General features: G+C 32.5%; 2 protein-coding genes across 2 annotated transcripts; both read left to right on the top strand.

Moving 5' to 3' along the window:
* Window positions 1-2,666: 2,666 nt before the first annotated feature.
* LOC115034502 lies at window positions 2,667-5,268 on the top strand. The gene is made up of 2 exons (XM_029491746.1): window positions 2,667-4,723; window positions 4,786-5,268. The coding sequence occupies exons 1-2, from the start codon at window positions 4,168-4,170 to the stop codon at window positions 5,025-5,027; spliced, it is 798 nt and encodes a 265-aa protein (XP_029347606.1). The 5' UTR covers window positions 2,667-4,167; the 3' UTR covers window positions 5,028-5,268.
* Window positions 5,269-7,841: 2,573 nt separating this feature from the next.
* Window positions 7,842-8,621, top strand: LOC107884906. Its single transcript, XM_016807996.2, has 2 exons — window positions 7,842-8,267; window positions 8,347-8,621. The coding sequence occupies exons 1-2, from the start codon at window positions 7,874-7,876 to the stop codon at window positions 8,619-8,621; spliced, it is 669 nt and encodes a 222-aa protein (XP_016663485.2). The 5' UTR covers window positions 7,842-7,873.
* Window positions 8,622-12,575: the final 3,954 nt, after the last annotated feature.

Genomic DNA, 12,575 nt, shown 5'->3' with positions numbered 1-12,575 from the left:
GGTCAAGTTTGGTAGATCATGGTAATAAGTTAACGGAGGTATTTAAGCGTTTGCGCACGCATAACTTGAAGTTACAGCCACGGAAATGTGCATTTTTACGTAAAGAGGTACTTTATTTAGGTCATGTCATAAATGAGATTTATGTGCTTATAATTATTGTGTACTTGAATTTGTAACAATAAAGTGTTAAATTATTGTTATCTTTAAAAAGTCTAAAAGTGTTTATAATTATCACCTATCTTTCTCATCTACGACTCAAGACAACGACTAACGTGCGACGTCGTTAAATAATTATTGTATTAGTGTTCAACGTGTCCTGCACGGCGATCACTACAACCATTTTCCTTTTCCCAGAAAAAACTTAAAACTATATTAGATATAAGCCTTATAATATCCAGCTTCAAAATATATGCTTAGTAACATTAACGTGACAATCAATTAATGTCCCGTGAGATAATATTTCATGTGAACCTTCATTAGAATATATAACTCCTTCAACAGTTGGTAAAACGCATGAATTCGCGAAAACACATTTCAAGTTTTCTGTCACACAGGATGCTGGTTCCTGAACTAATGTATTGTTAATTGTTATGCATTAAAATATACGTAAACAATGTTCGGTGGATTATGATTATTATTTATTGTTTTAATCAGCATTTACGGTTTTAATTCAATAATACTATAATATATTATCGTGCATTCATGTGTAATACGTACGTTGGAATAATTTCAGATAATTATACTTGGTGGTGAGGAACAAAAGTTTTTACCATAAAATAAATTCTAAAAAGAAAAGTATACAATTCATTAATTCAATCACTACGACGTGTATTATTTAAAATATATCATTATCATAAGGACCAATTGAATTGAAACGTTTTAGTTTATCGTTATCGCCAAGTATTACAGAGTGGTTGATTCATTTTCAGCATTTTTATTTTTTCAGTTGATATAATAATATTATATACATCCGTATACACTTTATTTCGGCACCAACACATTATGTTTAAACCTAATGACTATCAATAGGTGTTCATTTTTATTGAGAAAATTTTTTCGCAGTACCTAGGGATACAATTTTGTTATATATTTTTCAAAATTATATAATATTTTATTGTGACCTTTTTACACCAAACAACCCGCTGGTTACTTTATATCAAGTTACTTTTATAAACATATTATTCATAGGAAAATATCCACCTTTTCCCTCTCGTGAGACTGAATATGTTACTGAATCTTATGAACCTACGATATATTTCTCGAATTCGAATTCAATGATACAATATTAGATCATCGTATATGAAAAACAACTCTGAGTGGTGACGGTTTGTCCGTTGAATATATTAATATTTTATATGTATATTGTTATTACATATTATTAATACGGTAGCCAGTGAGTTCAATTAATATTATAAATTACCACAAATCAACTAAAATCTTTATTCTTGGTTATTTAATAAGTAAAATAACAATTTTTATTTGTTTCTATGGTGATATACAAAGCGTTATAAATTAGAATTCCATTTTTAGTGGTTTTCGTAATTGGTTGTTGGTTCTTCCTGTGCCATTAAATAGTTATTGAGAAAATCGAAAAATGACGTCTTTAAAGTAGTATCTATTCTAAATTTTGTTAAATATAAGATACTAAATGTTGAAATCGAAACACACATTTAAATAAAATTTTAAAATTAATAACTCAATATGTTATGTTCAATTAAAATATATTTAGTAAATATTAATTGATTTTTAAAAAATTCAAAAGTAAAAAAGCTTAAAATTATATAGTTATAAAATATAATTTTACATTTAATAATATTTAAACTACCTATAGTTCAATAAAATAATTTGAATATTTTAGATGAATTGTATATATTTACAATCAGAAACCAAAACATAAAATAGTTATAATCGATATTTAATTCCCAAAATTACATACATTAGAATGTAAATAATGGAATTACTTCTATCTCCAGTCGGTTATTAGTAGAATTTATATTTGGAAATAAATTACGTGTCTGTAAACATAACAAAGCTATTTCTGAGTCTTCGTAAAAGTTTTTAGACGGAAAATAATTCGTAGATAATATGGTTGTGTTTACGGATAAACTTTAAGTAACTGACTCGTACATTACAAAATCTGAGATTCAAATTTAGAAATGAGATCTGTGACGTTTAATATGCAGAACAACTGTCAATGTCTCGTTAAAGTTATCAATCAGGATATTGTTTTGACCAACTAACTGAACAGATATTGATCTAATATCTGTTTTGTTTAATCTATAATATATAAGGTTTAACGGGGGTTGAATAACCTTCGTTCCTATTTTCCCACTTGGGAAAAATTCATATATCAAATTATTTTAAAGTTAGTTGTTGAATGACCCATTTGCTATATTACACACTACTTTTATAGAGTTGATTGTGTTTAAATTTGCAGCTTTTTCCGGTTGACGAACTTCATGTAATGGTCTATATTTTCAAACCCAAAAACAGATGGCATACTGTTTGAAATATGCAATATTAGTATTCCATTGCATTGTATGTAGCATGTACGTTTTAAAATTGATAGAATAAATAGATACACTGAACTTTAGCTGTGTTCTATATCTATTATTAAAGCAAAATAACTCTTTTTGTAATTTTGTTGTTAATATCTGCGATTTTTAATACCAATTGAAATGTTACTTTATTTTACATATCAGTAATTAGAATCATACAAGGATATTTTTTATGGATTTGATATCAAAAGGGAAATTTTAAAGCGATGCATTGAACACATTAACGATGAAGGAAGGAAATATACTTCTTACACTTAAATGTCCTGTTGCGTCTCATTGCGAAGACTACTATGTAGAACTTTATAATAATACATTTTTCAATATAAATAAAGAAAAAATATTATTAAATGAAAACTTTGAAAAATAGTAAATCAATTAAAAAATATAAATGATTTAATAATGGAATAGAAAAAAAAACAAATTAAAACACGCATAAAAATGGCGTTCCTAAGTCCAGGTGGCTAGAACAACATCACGTCGTCAAAATAAGCCACTGATGCTGCCACCAAATTGGACTTGTAACAGCTGCATCGCCGTTCACATTAAGTCTAAATTAAATTACAACTATTCTCCGGCCGAATTATTCATTCTGTCGACAAATTTAATAACTTAAATTAAATATAATATTAAGTCTTGTTTAATAAATATATATTAATCGTTCACTTTAAATACAATTAAAATTACCACCATTCTCCGACAGAATTTTTTATTCTGTCGACAAATTTAAGAACTTAAATTAATTTTTTGTCAAAAAACATATTATTATAATTATCTACAGTTATGTTCGACAACTTATTTCAACAAACGTCAACCATCCTCTGATCCAGCACAACAACGTGTACGTGCCTTCGTTGTTAAAGAAGTGTGCAGTAATCAATCAGGTAACAGCGACGGGTCACTATATAAATATGGTGTCAGGTATGGGGTTCACTTCATCAGACGAAAACTTTTCAAGTCCATCGAAAAAAAGAATTTCAAAGACTAAAACTTTGAGACCCATCGACGAAACCACGTTCACGACTTCAAGGAGAAGGAGGACAGCAGAGCATTCAAACAAGATCAGTCCAGTGAGGACAGCAGAGCATTCAATAAAGGGCAGTCCAGGAAGATAGTCTTCAAAAAACAAACAAAATTGCCCGTTTTTTTTTTCACGGGCAATCGGAAGTTCAAAGATGTAATTTTTTAATAATAAAAAATTCATCATAATGGATTTTTAATTCTCGATGCTTGATAGAACAAGTATAGTGTTGTTTCTGGGACGATATCAAATAGTTTAGATGGGTTTAGAACGATAAAGATAGAGGCCTACGACGGTTGCGTACAAGGTCACTTTGTGGTTGTTGGTGTTGGTGTTGAAATATTATATTCATAATATTTGAGCAAGCGTCAAGCTCGAAAATTCACGCGTGTGACGTAATACTTATAGATTATTATTGTTATCGATTGTTTAAAGAGTAAATATCATATTTCTTATTGTTCACTACCATATAAATAAGGCATAAAACTTATTATAATTCAGTACGTTTTTCCTTGTCCGAAAGTAACATTGTGCTACAGTAGTTATTTACTAAACAATTGTTACGAGTAAAATATTGAAAATCGTTTTATTATGTCTTTTATTAATAACGAATGTACGGATCTTCAGGCCACTACGTCCCTGGCAGCGACATCCTCAGAAAATGGATCGCTGAAAAGAAGACTGGAACGCACATCAACAGCAACGACAAAAAAGCAGAAAACAATTAAGAAAGCTGTGTCACCTTCACAGGTGTCAAACGAAGAGTTGACCACAGTCCACAGCGAAATGAACACAGTCAAATTAGTCAATTTGAAGAATTGGGCAGCAGTGAATCTGAACAAGAATCTGGAGGAGGAAGAGGATTGTTTGGATTTCTGTGAGATATTGTTTCCCAGTCCGATGAACGAGTACAGTATGTTGACAATGATTCTTATTATATTCACTGTTTGTCCAGTGAAGGTCATAGAGAAGGTCATTCACCCGAAACAGTGGATGGATACTCAGATTCAGAGTATATGGAACGAGATTATGATAATGAATTCTACGACAATGACGACACTGTACAATCACCTGCGCAAATGTATGAAGACGTCATTGTCGAACTTGGACGTGAACTGGCTAGCAAATTTGTCTCTGGCATCCACCGGTAAATTTATTATATTTATTAATTTATTCATATATATATTTTATATATTTTTTTTTTATTAGATATATCAGCACAATCATTGTGCCAGGTGGGGCTAGCGGAATTCAGGAATGTTTGCATGAACTGGACAACCTTATTACACGATATCCCCCGACCCATTTCTACATCATCTCAGAGCACGAAGACCACATACACATTGCCCACATTTGTGGATACTCAGGCCAAACTTGTAAGTAATCCTTCCTCATTCGAGGAACATTTTGAGGCCTCTACCGACGACGTGGACTTCGTCGGATTTCTATAGGCATCGACCTCGGGCCAGGGGATTACCGAGACATTCTGCGATACTTATCTTCGGGCAGCCGACGCGTCCACAGCGTTCGAGGCTTCGGAGAGAATGGAGGATTATTTAGTCGATATAAATATCTATCGGTTAGTATTGTGGAACTATATTAAAAAATTAAGATATATTTATTTAAACAAATCAAAAATACTTTATAACAAAATCGTTGGTTTTAACTTAATTAAAAATATTAAAAAAAACGTTGACCTTCCCGAAGACAATATAATAATATTACAAATAGAAAATAGTAAAGAACTTAAAATATTTTAAAAAATAATGCATATTTCTATTTCTGAGGCTTATTATTTATTTAAATTAATTTGTTGTACTAAATATGACGATATTAATGTAGCCGAATATGAATACGGGTATAATTATGTTTATCACATGATTATGGACAATAATCGATTTGTAAAAGGTCATCGTTCAAACAATAATTGCCTATTCTGTTCTATGCACCATAATACTATACCGAATGATGATAATTATTTAGATATGTTTTATAAATATAACCTTTGTACGTACGATCAATGTGTTCGGAGAATTGATAAATGCTATAAATTAATTGAACAATGTAAAATAAATTATAATACTATTTGAATTGTGTGTTATTATTTTTTAGACGCAAAGACATTTGGAACAAGCCAAAGGGGGATTATTGGCTTGGAGCTACGGCGAGGTGTCACGGGACTTTCCCTGCCAACCATCAGGCAGTACAGTACGCGTCCCGAATAGTCATATTAATGGGGGAGAAAATGATAGCGTTAAAAAATCTAAAAAGAATCAGAAAAACACCTGGGTTGACCCAAAAAACGGCCCGGTGAGTAAAAGTGAGCTGTTATATCAGTATCCGACTTGTCCACCCGAGGCTTACAAAAATATTAAAGAATATTATACGAATAGTAATTTAAATTATTTATGCACCAAAGATAAATATGTAGATAGGGATATTGAGTTGTGGGGAATTAATTTGATGCACTGGCGACTTGTAGATTTTGAAAATTATTATAAGGACGAAAAGGTACACCCTTACTTTAATGCATATAATCGGTTGAAAGATCAAGTTTATTATGACGTTGATGAGTCGGTTCGTATTGCTAACGAATTACTCTTATATCAATTTGATAATAATACCGAAAATATATATTATTTTTTAACAGATTTAATAAATATAATAGATAAAAGAATTCCTAAATGTAATACATTAGCAATATTAGCTCCACCTAATGCAGGCAAAAATTATATTTTTGATGCGGTTGCTTCTTTTTTCATAAATTACGGTGTTTTGGGTACTGCTAACAAAACAATTAATTTTATGGAAGCAGCAGGCAAACGTTTAGTTCTATGGAATGAACCTAATTACGAAGCCAATCACGTTAATGAACTAAAAGCTTTGTTAGGTGGGGATTCATGTCGTATATCAGTTAAATATAAAACAGATCAACCAATTCAAGGTCCTCCAATAATAATATTAACAAACGATAATTTATCAATATTTGGTATGTCTGAGTTTCAACCGAGGATAAAATTATATAACTGGCAGGGTGCATCTTTTCTTCGTAATTATGATAAAAAAATTAATCCTATGTTTCTGTTAAGGTTATTTGATATGTATAACATCTCTATTACATAATATAAAGATAATATATTTATTGTTTAATAAAAAAAAATTATTAATGTTACATTATGTTTTTTTATTTGAATAATGATACAGTTTATACGACGACGTTTGTTCCTTCCGACGAGTTAATACATTGACAATGGACTCTGCACGGAACAATGGCTTATCTGTTGTAGACATCCCGGGCGTGGTCGTCGCATTTAATTGCTATGTTGACGGTGAAATAAATTGATTATCGAATGCACTTAGCTCTTCCCAGAACATTGATTCAGCTGTAGTATTATTAACAACCATAGCTGTATTTTCGAGTTCAGTGTGACACGTTGGAAATGTAGTATATTTATTGGCAATCCATATTCACATATTAATTCTGTTTCAATATCCCACATACATTCTAATAAGCCCTTTGTATGCAAATAAAAAAGAAATAAACAAAAAATGTCCTTTCCCATTAATTGAGAAATCCCAGTAGGCATGGCAACGATAATATACAGTGAAATCGAACCATAGATTCACGGGGACAGAAAGTATCGAGAAGCTTATGGTTATGCGCATACTGGCGAGAAGGGTAGTAAACGAGTTCTCGGAAACTAACCCCACCATATAGGTCGGGGAATGGATATTGTTCTTAGTAAGAGCTAGATAACAATATGTATCACAGAAGGATAGAGAAACCGATAGGCAACAAAACGAAACATTAATTATGATATTGATTTGGATGTTCAAATTTATAAACTTAATGGTTATAATACTGACGAGTTTAAAAAATGTAAGTCTTGGCTTTGCGTGTATCCTGATCGTATTATTAAATAAATGTTTAAAAATCTATTTTTTAATGATGAAACAAGGGCAGATAGAGGTTTTTATTATAAGTACCTATAATTATATATGTAATGTAATACCGAGTATGATATATAAAAAATCAAGCACGATTAGATAAACAATGTAAAAATTGTACTTTTATTCATAATGACGTTATCCAATAGTTGTATAAATAACTTTCATGAACGATACCCATTGTTACATCGTCATAAGGTCATTAATATTATCAAAAAACATTTTTAACTATAGCAAAGTTTGGGAGAAGTCGAAGAACGAATTCTGGCTGTGGGCGACGGCGAGGAGTCGTAGGAAGTCAGTAAGGATATCCTTATCAATATAGCACCCGGAACATTCTGCAACACTGATGAACCTAAAGAAATGGACGACTACGATCCTGGCACGCGACGAGCTACCAGATGAATGCAATAAGGAGGATAATCCAATGAGAGACAGAATCAAGACCTTGTTGCTCGTGGCTCACCAATTTATGAGCACATGCTTAAATGAATTGTCGATCGAATTTGTGACATCGATTTTCGAGGGAATGATCGATACATCAGCTACGTTATTGTCCGTAGAGACTCTACTACACCCGAAGAAATGGTCTACTGGAGCGATTCAGAAGATTTGGAACGAGACAATGATGGTGAAGTCTTCAGATATGACAACACTATACCTACAGCTGAGGAAAAATATGACGACCTCATTAACGAACTTAGACATACGTTGCGTTCTAAATTTGTCTCTGGCATCCATAGGTAATAAATATTATAATTTTATTTTTATTTTATTATTTAATTAATTAAATAATATTTTTTTTTTTATGTATGTCAGTAGTATCATTGTGCCGAGTGGAGCTGGCGGAGTTCGTAAGTGTCTGCGAGAATTGGACCAACTTATTAATCGGTACCCTCCTAACCACTTCTTCATCGTCTCGGAACACGGAGACCACGTCCACCTCAGCTACATATGCCCATACTCAGGGAGAACTTGTCGGTGCTCCTTCCTCGTTCGAGGAACATTTTGGAGCAGATACGTCAACTTCGTCGGGTTACTCAAGTCGTCGAGCTCAAAACAGACGATTGGCGACACATACTGCGATACTTATCTGAGGGCGGCCGAGTATTATGTACATCGATAATGAGAACGCACGTAGGCACATTAACACCATTATTCTAAGTGATATAAATAGGTTCCTTAGCACTGTACTCGGTAGTACGCTTTTAGTATTACAAACGAAAGTATCTCTGTGCTACTGTTTATTTCACAAAACATTGAAACGAGTAATTTATAATAATATGTCTTTTATACACAATAAATACGAAGAAGCGACAACCATGCATTCGGAAGAACAGTCCTCCAGCGATGGCCCAAAAAGCGCAAGAGCGACCGTCAACTGTCGGGTGAGACTCAGAAAAAATCGAAGACAACGAAAAGGCAATTGGAAATGACGTCGGAAGTGACGGCAACGTTAGCGGAGTTGTCTGTGATGAAATTGAAGGACTTAACGACTTTTTGTCAAACACGTTTAAACAAGGACTTAAAGGAGGAGGCGGATCTATTAGATCTGATTGATATACTTTTCCCGACAACGACGAACCAATATCCAATATGAGCAACAGATAAAAGAAACAGTATGTGAACTGATTTCGAACGATTTCGTAGAGGACTTATTAAATTTTGCGCTGTTATGAATATGTCGAAAGCATGGGGATATTACGTATTTAAAATGTTGTGTTTCTGTAGGCATGATATAATAAATAGGTGCGTATATGAATATGGTTACGAATTTATTAGTGATTTAATAGAAAAACATTTTGACTGTCACGATTATGTTGCATGTTACGAACGACCATCAAATTGTAAAATATGTGGTATGCGCCATTTTTTCAGCACCTAACGAAGGCAGCTATTATGATATGCTTGAACGTTATAATTTATGCACATATTCTCATTGTGAAAATAGAATTAATACTTGTTATAAGTTAATTTAATTTTTTTATATTTTTGTAGGCGCAAAGACATTTAGGACAAACCCAAGGGGGATTACTGGCTGGGTGCGACGGCGAGATGCAGAGGGACTTTACCTGCGAACCATCAAGCAGTCAACCTAGCTTCACGAATAGTGAAGATGATGGGGACCAAATGTTAATGTTAAGAAACTTAAAAAGAATAAGGAAAACTCCTGGGTTCGCCCGGAAAATGGGCCGGTGAGCATTTCTGAATTATTATATCAATACCCGTGTTGTCCCCCAGAGGCCTACAAAAATATAAAGGAGCACTATTTAAATACTAATCTTAATAATTTATGTTCTAAAGATAAATATGTTGATAGAGACCTTGAACTATGGTGTATCAATATGATGCACTGGCGTTTAATCGACTTGGACAATTATTATAAAGATGAAAAGGTGCACCCATATTTTAATGCTTATAATAGGTTAAAAGATCATGTATATTATGACATACAAGAATCAGTCCGTATCGTTAATGAATTATTATTACACCAATTTGACAATAACTCAGAGAACATTTATTATTTTTTAACTGACCTATTAAATATTATAGACAAAAGAATACCAAAATGTAATACGTTAGCGGTTTTGGCCCCTCCAAATGCAGGCAAAAATTATTTCTTTGACGCAGTAGCATCTTTTTTTATAAACTATGGTGTACTTGGTACTGCAAATAAAACAAATAATTTCGCTTTCATGGAAGCAGCCGGCAAACGGTTGGTTTTATGGAACGAGCCTAATTATGAGGCTAACCACGTCAATGAATTAAAAGCATTGTTAGGAGGTGATTCTTGTTGTATTTCAGTAAAATACAAATCAGATCAAGCCATACAAGGTATAATAATACCTCCTAAAATAATTTTAACTAATGATAATTTATCTATTTTCGGAATATCTGCCTTTCAACCACGCATTAAATTATATTATTGGCACAGTGCACCTTTTCTTCGTTTTTACGATAGAAAAATAAATCCATTGTTTCTATTAAGAATTTTTGAACTGTATAATATATCTATTACATAATTATATAATATGTTAATAAAAAAAAAAAAATAATATAAGATAACATTGTGTTTTTATTTATAATTATTTACAAATTGTTCGTACGACGATAAAGGTGGAGCGCCTTCTATTCTACGATGTAGCATATCAACTATGGACTCTGGTCTGAATAATTGTCTGTCGGTTGTTGATTCTTTTCTCGCCATTGTCTTCGTCTCCAATTGCTATGTTGACGGAGATATGAATTGATTATTAAATGCACTAAGTTCTTCCCAGAACATTGATTCTGATGTTGTATTATTAACGACCATTGAAGTGTTTTCGAGTTCTATGTGGCAACTTGGGAATGTAGTATATTTGTATGGTAAACCATATTCACATACTAATTCCGTTTCGATGTCTCACATACATTCGATATCAGTAAATTCATCGGGTACAAAGTTAGCGTTTGTTGTTGTGAGCTGTGGAACAGGCATACTCCAACATGTAGCGATGGTTGTAATTTCACAGACGAAGCAGTACGAAGCCCTTGTTTGATATATTGACCACATTCAATAGGTTCAATGTATCGATTAAAATTATCTTTAAATATTTGTTTCCATTTAGCGTCTGTCAATAATGCATAATTATTAGTTACGTCAGCTTTATAAGTACCATTAGTGTTATTGATTGTAAAACTATTAGGTAATGCTATACTATTGGTATCAGCAATATTTAACGATTCAACTTGAATGCCTCCTGTTTGTGTGCGGCCAGCAAATACAGATAACCATGGCATACTTAAATATGACAACGTTGGTTTATTATTATATTCAATAATAGTAGTGCCGACAGCTGCACTGGCGTCCATTTTAGTAATATGTTCTTGAATATTTTGCCATCCAATATTACCTTGGTTTTGTGCACTATTTGCATACATAAAATAATACGACGGAAATTGCATTGGTAAATTCATAAACGAACATGGTAAAGTAGCACCTGCAGTCCAATTTGGTTTTAACCAATTATCCGGTTTTGTGCCATACATTGAACTTATAACATTTTTTAAAAATTTTTCATCAATTATAGTACAACTTGTAGGCATCATTGGATTTGTAGCTATTCCAAATTCATAGACTGTATTAAAACCTCTAGTTTTATTTACTAAACCCACAGCGTATTGCATGAATTTATTTTGATTCAAAGTTGCCAGGTTACTTGTAGATGCATTTGTTTCGAAAGCAGTACGTAGATTAGGCATAACGACTTTACATCGTACTTCTAGTACTTTTACACCACGTATATTGGAAACGATATTATTAAATTCGGAAGGTGACATATAAAAATATGGTTATCAACAGGGAAGTACAATAAAGATGTTGTTCCCAAACGTTCGCTAGCATGAGCTCCAAGTTGGAGCTGCACACTTGACAAACCATAACTAATAATTGAATGATTTTTTCTAAAAACATTGTATATCCTATTAATTTATGTAATGGGCGAGGTATGACAACATTTTCAGTACTAGGATTCCCAGTATCTGGATCATCAGCTGTTTGATGCCCCGTACCAGGTAATTTCGTCTTCTTGGAACCACCGCTACCTCCCTGGCCATGATCATTTCCACGTTTGCCGTCCGGTGTTGTAGATGACGCTGCGTTCATTTGTTGTGGGTAATAGCGAGGAATATTAGGATTTATACCACCGTCAAAATTCCAATCTACATATTATGTTTGTATAGGCAGCTTGTTGGAAGCTCGGTCCTTGGCACAGGAGAATTCTGGACTGTCGTCTAATGATAATTTTAATATCAACACAAAAAAAAGAACCAAAAAACCTGGAACTTACAAGAAAAATGAATTGTTCAACATTTCAAGTCCTCCAGCTCATAATTTAAAAGGTAATATTAGTCAATTTAATGACAACATTTTTATATTACTATTTAACCGGGTAATTAATTATGACGTAATATATCGTAACATTTTTAAAATGTTTTAAACATTTTTCGCATAGTTCTTTGAAAATGTTCTTCTTCTTGTCCAGTTAATTTTATCATTGGTGTATTAATTT

The sequence above is a fragment of the Acyrthosiphon pisum genome, chromosome X, assembly GCF_005508785.2.
Source record: "Acyrthosiphon pisum isolate AL4f chromosome X, pea_aphid_22Mar2018_4r6ur, whole genome shotgun sequence".
Lineage (NCBI taxonomy): Eukaryota > Metazoa > Arthropoda > Insecta > Hemiptera > Aphididae > Acyrthosiphon > Acyrthosiphon pisum.
Note: the sequence above shows the minus strand (reverse complement) of the source record. Positions and strands in the feature narration are given on the sequence as shown.

What these genes read in the sequence shown, in the direction of transcription:
- LOC107884906 (XM_016807996.2), top strand. Translation starts at nt 7,874, where the DNA reads ATGAACCTAAAGAAATGGACGACTACGATCCTGGCACGCGACGAGCTA. An exon ending in TTTGTCTCTGGCATCCATAG is followed by an intron (nt 8,268 to 8,346) that starts GTAATAAATATT and finishes GTATGTCAGTAG; the next exon opens with TATCATTGTGCCGAGTGGAG.
- LOC115034502 (XM_029491746.1), top strand. Translation starts at nt 4,168, where the DNA reads ATGTCTTTTATTAATAACGAATGTACGGATCTTCAGGCCACTACGTCC. An exon ending in TTTGTCTCTGGCATCCACCG is followed by an intron (nt 4,724 to 4,785) that starts GTAAATTTATTA and finishes TTTTTTTATTAG; the next exon opens with ATATATCAGCACAATCATTG.